Here is a 10322-nt window from a genome sequence, read left to right on the forward strand (position 1 = left end):
GAGCCCCATTTAATGCCACAAACTTTGAAAAAGACTGTTGTTATTTAGTCTGTGCCATTACTGAGATAAATGCAAGTTTGATACTTAGTGAGTTATTGATGGTAGCCATGTATCTATTTGATTGACCAATTAAATAATGGAAAAGAAATTCGTTGGCATTCCTGTGAATTATTTTTATGGCTATTACATGACATCCGGGTTTTGAATATGTCATTTGCACATGCTAGCAAATGACTAGAGGCCCCAGGAATGGATTTCCACTGTGCTAATTATTCCAGAGAATTCATTAGGCATAGATTCACCAAGTTCAAAGTTTCTTGGATTCTCTAAGGCAAAGTCTAATTTTCTTCTTTTTGTAAGGTCAAGAGCTGAATGGCCTAAGAAATTTTGGTTGGCATTATTTTTAAAAAGTGGTGGGGCTTTTTGGTTTTTTTTGCTTTTTTTCTAGAAAAGATTAATTAAGTATAATAGCCTCATCTTTTACTCAAATTTAGGGGATGCCTAATTGGTAAAATTGCTTCTATCTCTTCAGTCTATGGGTGTTATTATTGTGGAATTCTCTGTGATTGATAGTTGAATAAAGTGTGGTATCTTCATCTTACATTCAGAACTCTTGCATACGGGGAAGGGATTTAGAGAAAATAACATTTCACAACCTCTTTTTTTTGTCCAAAGCTTAAGATCTCTTTGAAAGAAAATATTTTCATCAAATATATTATACATTTGTATGTTTTGGAAGTGCATTTTAAAGGGAACATACTCTTAGAAAAGTTAAAACATGTTAATATTATGCTTAATTTTGGTAAAATTCCTGATCATGGTTTGAAGCCCTCGCCTTAACTTTTTTTTTCTTCTAAAGATAAAAAAGCACATGTTGGCAAATTTCAAGTGATCTTCGTTCTTTCTTCGTTCTTGTTTTAGTTTCCTCCTATATAATTCCTTTTGATATAAGTATCATGAACCACAAATTTAGTGCTGTCACTGGCTGTTAGTAACTGACTTTTGATTTCCACTGTACTTAAAGGATAGGAAGAGGATGTGTGCTTTTCAAAGTTGGTAGTATCTGGTATCTGTTTATCATTTGCCTTTTTAAATGTTTCCATGTTCATTACTCATGAATATTTCACAACTGTTTCTTAGATTTTGATTAGAGCATTGTTCCCCATTAAATATTTTTTTTAGAACTATGCCTGATAAGGAGTGCTTTTGACTCATTGCAGTCTCCTTTCCTTTCCTGATCTTATGAGGCTTGTAGAGAATGGCTAGTGCAGAACAGGAAGCAGTCCAAGGGGAAGCCAAGGGACCATTTCTGTAAACTCCCAAAAATAAGCACTCCATGGTTGAGTTGACTGCACTGGGGCACCAAGTTCTTCATGTATTTACACTCTGTAAATTTCAAGCGCAAAATAGCAGGCACTAACTCTTCTGAAATAAAAGATGCTTAACTTTTTCTGAAAAAGAAAAAGCAGTCGTCCTGTATTGTTGCTGTATGTTAATCACTTGACCACAATACAATACTAGCATATTGGGTCAGTTGGCATATTGGTAAAGCACTTTTGGGGAGTTCAGAGACTACACTCAATTACTAATCCACAAATAATTCTGTGATACTGACTGAATATTTTTCTTGTTGGGAGATGTCATAACAATAAGTGTTGATTATTATGTCCTGGGTTTTTTATTTTATTTATTTATTTTTGCATAGCACAAAAAGGTAACTTGGTGACTTAAGGGAAACATTGAAAGGAAATGGAGGAGAAATGAAGGAAATGAATAATCTACAAGTTTTCTATAATGAAGCCTTCAGTAAAATAGTGTTCTAGTCTGCCCGGGCTGCCATAACAAAATACTACAGTCGAATGGCTTAAGCATTAGAAATTTCTCACAGTTCTGGAGGCTGGGAAGTCAGAGGTCAAAGTGTTTGTCAGTGAAATTTCTGGTGAGCCCTCTCTTCCTGTCTTACAAATGTCTGTTTTCTCTTTGTGCTCTCAACACAGCAGAGGGGGAGAGAGAGCAAGAGAGCTCTCTGATGTCTGTTCTTATAAGGTCACTAATCCTGTTGGATCAGGGCCACATCCTGTGAACACATTTAACCTTAATTACCTCTGTGTAAAGGCCCATCTCTGAGTACAGTCACACTGGGAGTTGGGGCTTCAGCATATGAATTTGAGCAGGGAGAATAAACATTCAGTCCATAATAATAATCTAAAAATTTAGCCTTGTTATATGAACTAAAGGCAGAACTATAATGCTGTATCAACCTTTTAAGAATATCGGGTCACTAAAACATTTCTAAATGTCTTAAAAATATGAAGAAGGTAATATATTTGGTAAAATTAGAAATCTAGGATGGATTTTACTTTGCCTAGGCAAAAAAATAAGGTTTTATGAAAATATGATTTTCAAAGTACTTAAATAATGGGCACTTGAAAAACACTAAACAAAAAATAAAATAATGAAATGTTAAAATAATCTCTGTTAAAATGATCTAGAATGTATCATGCTCCTACCCAGTAACCCCTCTCACCATTTGTTCTGAACTGCCATTTCTTGCATTCTAAACTCTTCACCAGACTAATTTTTCTCATGGAAAACAAATGTATTATGTCCTTTGAGCAGTAGTGTCATGGTTCATAATTCTAGAAATCATGAAACAGATGTTCCCCGAAGGTGACATGGAAACTAATTTATTAAACACTTTACAGTAACTAAACCTCAAAGTACCTAAGTGGAAAGTAGTTGAACTAACCACTGTGGTTTCCTTTCAAAATTTATTTTAAAATTCGGTATTGCCTTTCTTAGGGGCGGCATTCAGAGAGCACACAGGGGAAGTTAGCTCTGCTACCATGCCTGTCATAAGTTACTAAGAAATGAATTTTGACAGCTTAAATGTAATTTTGCTTTTGAAATTGGTCTTTTGGAGCCCCCGAAGTGGTAGATTTCCAGTTACTTTAATTTTTTTTTCTTTGCCTATGGTGAGTATCAAATGAGTTACTAACTATTCTTTTATTATTAATCACTTTCTGAGAATTAATATCTATTTCTGCTTATTAGAAGCAACAGTATTTAAAGTCTTTGTATTGGAATTTGTGGTTTAGATTCCTCCCCTGAGGCAGAGCACTCTTCTGGAAACCTGGGCTTGTCTGTGCCCATAAGACTGATTGGGTCCAGGGGCAGATTCCAAAGTTAAGCTGCAGAGTCATCTATGCATTTGAAAATCTGTATGCTCAGATGTCACACATTGAGAAAGGATGTCTCAAATTCAGTGAGATTTTTGTGTTTCAGAGGGTTTCTTTCTCTGAAACAGTTAAAATATGAAAAAGCTCTGCCCCCTAGTTCTGTGATTCTCATTTTAACTATGGTATAGTTAGTTGGGGGGTCGTTCCTGAAATGAATTCAATACTGAATACTATTCCCTATAGAATGATTTTTGACTAAGAATTGTATTTTTTTCTACTATGTCACTTTGATTACATTCTTAACTAGATTAGCTTGTGTATGTTATAACTTTACATAAAAATTTTAAAAATATAGTTTACAAGAAGTCTTAGTTCCTTTCTTAGGAATGTAAAATGTGTATGCTCTCTTCCCACAGCCGGACCATATAGTGGTTTAGGCGAAATAATCCATCGGGAGAGCGTTCCAATGCACACATTTGCCAAGTATCTCTTCACCTCTCTCCTACCTCACGATGCTGAATTGGCATACACAATTGCCCTGAGAGCAATGCGGTACGTATTCACGGCCCAGCCGGGCGGAGGCGACCCAGATTCCCCATGGGGAAAAACAGCTCTTAACTGACTTGTAGGCAGCACAAAAGCTTAAGAAACTATTTATACTTCTTGGATTGTTGTAGTAGTGGTTTGTTTGTTAGTTGGTCTGGCTTTTGTTTTATAGTAAAGGAAGAATTCTATCCTAGACTGGTCATGATGGCTTTTTTTCTTACTTTTCTTGATGCTAGAATTTGGGAAATTAGAGAACAGTTTCAGGCCAGGTTTAAACACAAGGGAGCACCAGTTGAAACCTTCCTAAATAATTGATCGGTTTGAAAAATTAGATTTTTGAAACAGTGGTAAATACTAAGTATACTGGACTGAATGTGATCCCTGAGGGAGCCCTTCCACCTGCTGTAATTCCATGGTCCATCCATCATTAGTGCAAGGAGGCTGTAGGATCATGGAAGCACCTTTGGGCTCACCTGGAGGGCAATGGAAGATGGGATCAGGGGCTAGGGTTATCACTATCAGGCATCTTTAGGACCTGGTCTCCTCACTCGGACTGCTCCCAGCCCCTCCTTTTCAGTAATAATAATTAGAATATGTTGTTCACTGCCCTTGACCTTGCTATTTTCACTTTGCTTTTTAAAGTCTATTCACAATAAATAAATAAATAAATAAATAAATAAATAAATAAATAAAGTCTGTTCACCAAATATTTTTATCATGAGTTTGCCTAGGTGAATATTTTTTAATGAATTCAAGATCATATTTTTGAATCTTACATGTTGCCTTTTAAACCTAAAGGACCTGAAAGGCTTATCTACCTTTCTTAAAGTGTTTTAAAAAATTAAAACACTCCTATGTTAAAGTGCAGATTAGATCCAGTTATAGTCAAGTCACCAAAGGTAAACCATGTATACACCCAAGAGCTTGAGATGTCAAAGACCAGTTTGACCCCATGGAATCTTGTCACCAAAGATTCTTTGTCTGCAACCAGTATAGTGGATTCGAAAGAAAGTCTTGCCACTATGAGGGTAGCTTATATTTTTCAGGGGGCCTCTTTTTTATGCAGTGTGGGGGGGGTGGAGAGAGAGAAAGAAAGGGAGAGAGGGTGTGTGTGTATGTGTGAGAGAGAGTGCTTACTTGTCTGTTTTTAAAAATATCCCCAAATAAATTAATAAGTAACATAAGTAAACCCTCCACACATACTAAATTACTTTATGCCCCTTGGTTTATATTTTAGGACACAGGTTTTTTTAAGTTCTTATTCCCATTTTTGGAAGCTGAAATAGAAGCTGTCAGACGAAGACAGATGCTCAGCTCTATACTTACTTAAATCATAAGAATTTTGCTCCTATTGTAAAGGGAAGGAATGCTAATGTTATGATGCCACCAGATGCTGTTGCTGTGACCACTGTAAAGTTTAAGGATAAAATATCATGAGGTTTCTCTGTGATTCTGGCTTATGGGAAAGTATCTGTCAGGTGGAAAGGTTTGCTTTTCTAACACACGGAAACGTATTTGTCCTTGGTTGCTGCCAAGGCAGTTTGTTCATGGGGGATACTAGTAGGGCACCAGGGGATTATTTTCCACCTCTTTTCTTGACTTGCCCCTACCTCTGCTACCAGACTGTCATGGAAGGTGGGTAGCAGACCTACTAGGGCATCTGAAGGGAACCAGGGGAACGGGCAAGAAGAGAGACCTGTAGCTTACTTGCTTCTTAGTCTTCCTGCAAGTGGGAGATGGGTTGGGGAGCTGGAAAAGGGTATTTTTAGCACTCATATTCTCATCTTTTCAGGGCTCTTAACTAGTTTCTGCTGCAGCAATTCTGGAAAGATTTGCCGGTGAACACAGGGACAGTCTGGGGTTTTTGAAAAGTTAAATAGGAACTCCACCAAAATTCTTATTCCCTAATTGCCTACCTTGCCACCCTTTAATGCTAATTTCTCTTTGTCCTTAGCTAAAAAGAAAAGAAAATGAGGCATTTGGCCCACTTTACTGCTCTCGGGTGCGACCCCAAGGCCGAGCATCACACCCTGGCCGTGTTAATTCCTCTTGATCCTTAATTCTTATTCCATAGGCCCAAACACTAGTATCCTTGAGTTAAGGTCAGCTTTTTGATGATTGTGAAGGAATAATTGTAGTTGTAGCTACTCTGTTAATCTCTTCAGTACTTATATTTGGAAGAGATTGCTAAGCACGGGCTTTGTTTTCAGTAATTGTTCTTTATTTGTTGGCATATTCTTAATCATAGATAGATTGATTAAAATCAGATCACGCTGAATTTTTGCAAGGCTGTCAAAGTACAAATACTTGGATAGTTTGCATTTATCATCTCTGATAGGATTGATGCAACATGTTCTAATTATAAATTCTTAAAGTAATAAGGAACTAATTTTGCAGAAAGTATGAATCTATGGAAAGGAGTCCATTTTTGTTTAGCTTCCCCTCTTATTTTGTGTTTTAATGAGTTAGCTTATCCATTTCAGCTATCTACTGTTCCCTGACTGTTTTTATCTCAGTCTTAGGTATTCACTTGACTACGAGCTTCTGTTTTTATTTTTTAATGAGTGATAAAATTCAAAAATTTTACAGTAGGTGAACTTGTGTTTCAGATCTCCTCAGTGTTACATATCTTGATTTCCTTGAATCTTGCATTTTTTTTTTTGAATGTTGCTAAAGAAAAGAAATGTCTTAGGTTTGGGTACTGAGCAATTAACAAGGTGACTTTGGCATCCAGATAGCGGAGTGTAGCCGTACCAGCTCTTCCTGCACAAGGACCTGAACAGTTTCTCCCAGCATCTACCCACTCATCTGCCTTCTCACCAGATCCTGTGGCCAAGGTGATGCACAAGGAGTAACTAGGAGCCAACTGTCTTGTTTTCTCATTACAGGTTGCTAGTATTGGAATCTACTGCTCCAACGGGAGACCTCACCCGCCCACACCATATTGCATCAGTTGTTCCCAACCGATATCCTCGTTGGTTCACTCTAAGCCACATAGAATCCCAGCAGTGTGAGCTGGCGTCCACCATGCTAACTGCAGCCAAAGGTACTCAATTGTCCTGAGACCTCGTGATTATTTTGTTAGTTTGCCCCCTTTTTTGTTTTTAAAGAATCATGCTATCAAATTATCAATAGTGGTGCCAATGTCCAGTTGTGGGGGATCCTTTTCCTTAGATGTTAGCTTATGAGGTAAAACGGGTGCTACTCACTTGAGCCTGACATTTTCCTCTTTTCATTGTATCATTAAAGTTGGTGCTGGCTGAGTTTAGGTTTAGACACCATGTCATGTCAGTAGTGGTTCTGGTTTCAGAAACAGGTTAGGTTACATTTTTTTTTATCCTCTCTGAAAAAATATTCATCAAAAATACATAATAGGAACTAGGAGGGCTTTTTGCTATCTCATGTTGGTTCTGGTTAATATGTACTCGTAGTCAGTAAGGGTGTGTCTCGGTGTATCTTTTTTGTGAAACAGATTTTTAGGCATTGCAGTAGCTCTGGGACACTTAGCTGTAGTAACAGTTGTGCCATATGTGAACATTTTAGGTAAATTAACTTGTGCTTTATGTCTTGTTTTATTTCTCTTTTCTCTCTCTCTCTCTCTCTCTCTCTCTCTGTGTGTGTGTGTGTGTGTGTGTGTGTGTGTGTGTGTTGTGGTGGTTTGATTTTTGGTTTGGTTTGGTTTTCCCTTATTTGTTGCAGGCGATGTTCGAAGGCTGGAAACAGTATTAGAATCCATCCAGAAAAACATTCACTCCTCATCCCACATCTTCAAGCTTGCCCAGGATGCATTTAAAATAGCAACTCTCATGGACAGTTTGCCAGACATCACTCTTTTGAAAGTATCTCTGGAACTGGGCCTGCAGGTACATGACTGGTGGTCTTTCCTGGGGCACCAAGGACTGCTAAATAAAGGCGCCATCTCAGGGTTGTTTCTGTCTGGATATTTTAGTGTAGCCACATGACTCTTGAGTGCACAGAACTGTTAGACTTTAGGAGAGCACTGTGCTTCAGAGCCGTGGACATCCCCAGCCGAACCAGACTGCTGCCTGAGGTGCAGGGGCTGCACTTTAGAAGCCCTATTTTTGTCCTTCAATAAAAAAAGTCATTTTCTGAATTATAGCCTTAACATCACTATTTCTCCGTTAGTGAATAGAAGTGATTATTGCTAGAAAGGGACTTAAGGGAAACTACCGTGTATAATAAAGAATCACTTGTTGGGGTTAAAGTTTTAGAGGAATTGTGAATTTTTATTGGTGTTTGCATGTTCATAATAGATGGGCAGTTCTAGCTCCTTTTTATAACCCTGAGAAAATTAGTTAAAGGGGGAGTGATGGGTCAGGGTCCCGTTTCACCTTTCCACAGGCCTGCTTAGATGTTTTACCAAGGACATTTTGAGTTAGTCATATAGGCAGATATTTGCTTCCTTATAATCTCTAAAAAGAATTACTGTATAAACCAGAAACTGAGAAGTCTTTAGTTTGATTTTTCTAAGGAATTCTCTTTTTTCCATTTGCTTTTTTTGGTTACCATTAAAAGCAGTGAAAGAAATTGTTTTCCAGTTACCTTAAGTATGAGGAATAGAATGCCCTGATTAGGTGATTAATCTTTTTTTAGTTATGGATTCCCCTTATGATGATTAATAAAGTTTGAAGAATTAGATTACAGGAAAATGCACTTACCCTATATAGTACTGTACAAGCAGAGGTATTTAAGGTATACAGTGACATTTGTGCTATTTGGCTTATTGTTGTTATCATTGGCCTCTTAAAGATATATGCAGAAAGAATCATTAACAAGTTTTCTGGTTATTTGGAATTTGGGCAGTTTTTTTTTTTTTTTTTTTGTAAATGGTAGATTACTGAGAATTTAGTCCCTGTCTTATTCTTTCTACGACCCAAGGAGGAATCCTTGCTGAGACTTTAGGCATGTTATATCCCAAATGTTCTGAATCTTAAAGAGTGGGGGAAACAGGAAAAGATGAATGATTTATTTGGGGATCTTACTAGAAAATGAAAAAATCAGACAACTAATGATGTCAAAAATGGTCTCTTTCCCTAGACCTGGGGTTATTTTCTTGCTTACCAGGAAAAGGAGCAACCAGAGATTGAAGGAATAATTAAGATGATTATTCTAAGAGATCTCTTTGCCAGCTGAGGGCTACTAGTCGGAATTTGTTCATGAGGAGCCTCAAAAATCTAGAACCATAGAATTTGTTAAAGCTGGGGAGGAGAAGAGGGCATAGACTGTGCTTAATGTTGCAGTCCAGCCCTCTCATTCTGCAGATGAGAAAAGTGATTAATTGAGCACCTTGCCCAGGATGCTGCTTCTGCTCACTCGGCCCACCTGGAGTAGAATGTGGGCCTTCTGTCTCCTATTCTGGGGAGCCATGAACGAATCCAAATTGATATGCAGAACTTTGCTGTAAATGTGGCTCTCTGTCCTCCTGGTAGTAGGGAATATTCCTAGTCGTTTATGCCTTGGGATGAATTGTTTCTTTCTTCCCTTGACCTAGAATAATCTTCAGAAACGTTTTGTTTTCCTATCTTTATAGGTTATGCGGATGACACTGTCAACCTTAAATTGGCGACGGCGGGAGATGGTGAGGTGGCTGGTAACGTGTGCTACTGAAGTAGGTAGGTAAATTCTGGAGGAGGAGCTCTCCCAGCTGCCTCATGGTTGGATTTAACTCGTCATTTACAAACACAAGAATGTTTTCTCTCTTTTACCTTGACTTCTCCAAGGCTCCCTGCTCCTTCTAGCAACCTGCAGGGTCTTCCTTTCCCCCAACCACTGCCTCCAACCTTTAGTTTTACACACTTGCATTGTCCTTCTTCCAGACTGTCACATTTGTGGGGTTTTAGACTCTTGTTTAAAATTGAGTAAGTCACTGAGTAGACACTTCTTGCAAGGTTCTATCACTCTTAAGGTGCTTTTTAGTCACTTTTTGTGATAATCAGGTTTATAATTTTATTTTAAAGAGTTCCAGAGTGAATCCCTAAGTGGGTTGGAAACCACCTTTGAAACTAAGTTGAGATTGTGGTTTAGTGGTTTCATTTCATTTTAATGAAAATAATATAAAGTTATCTAGTTGTTCTGAGATTTTTCTTCATCATTTGAGGGCATATGTCATCGTATCCATCAGATAGATGATTACTGGGTGAGCTTTCAGGTGTGGGAAAGCTAGGCATAAGAAGATCCTCTTGGTTGCCCATAATCTGCATTTGGTGAGACCGTAAACCAACTATTTCCCCTCTGTAGTGGTAAATCAGTACCAAAGAAAACATTTCCAGTAGGAATGCCAACAAGCAAAATGGTGGCTACTTTAAATAAATGCTGGTTAAATTGTCTCTCTTTCTGTTTGTATCAGAAAAGGGTACACTTTTCTTGCTGAGAGGACACCCCCACCTCAGTTTTTAAATACTGTAAAGTCATTCTTCTTGTTTTTTACTTGTATTAATCATGATGGTTTGTGACTTTGGAAAAAGGGAAATTGGTCTGAATATAAAAATTACATTATTAAATTGTTGAAGCGATGCTTCTTCAGTGAACCAATACAAAGATAATACCAGTTGAAGAACTACTAATACAACTTCTTCC

At 37.8% G+C, this 10322-nt stretch overlaps 1 protein-coding gene across 1 annotated transcript in view; it reads left to right on the top strand.

Moving 5' to 3' along the window:
* ZSWIM6 (zinc finger SWIM-type containing 6) overlaps nucleotides 1–10322 on the top strand; it is a 193952-nt gene that overhangs the window by 180210 nt on the left and 3420 nt on the right. Inside the window, exons 10-13 of the mRNA XM_041765126.1 lie at nucleotides 3596–3731; nucleotides 6614–6771; nucleotides 7425–7588; nucleotides 9277–9358. Of these exons, the coding sequence (XP_041621060.1) occupies nucleotides 3596–3731; nucleotides 6614–6771; nucleotides 7425–7588; nucleotides 9277–9358 (540 nt within the window). The remainder of the gene's footprint in view (nucleotides 1–3595; nucleotides 3732–6613; nucleotides 6772–7424; nucleotides 7589–9276; nucleotides 9359–10322) is intronic.

This window comes from Vulpes lagopus, chromosome 8, assembly GCF_018345385.1.
Source record: "Vulpes lagopus strain Blue_001 chromosome 8, ASM1834538v1, whole genome shotgun sequence".
Taxonomy (NCBI): Eukaryota; Metazoa; Chordata; class Mammalia; order Carnivora; family Canidae; genus Vulpes; species Vulpes lagopus.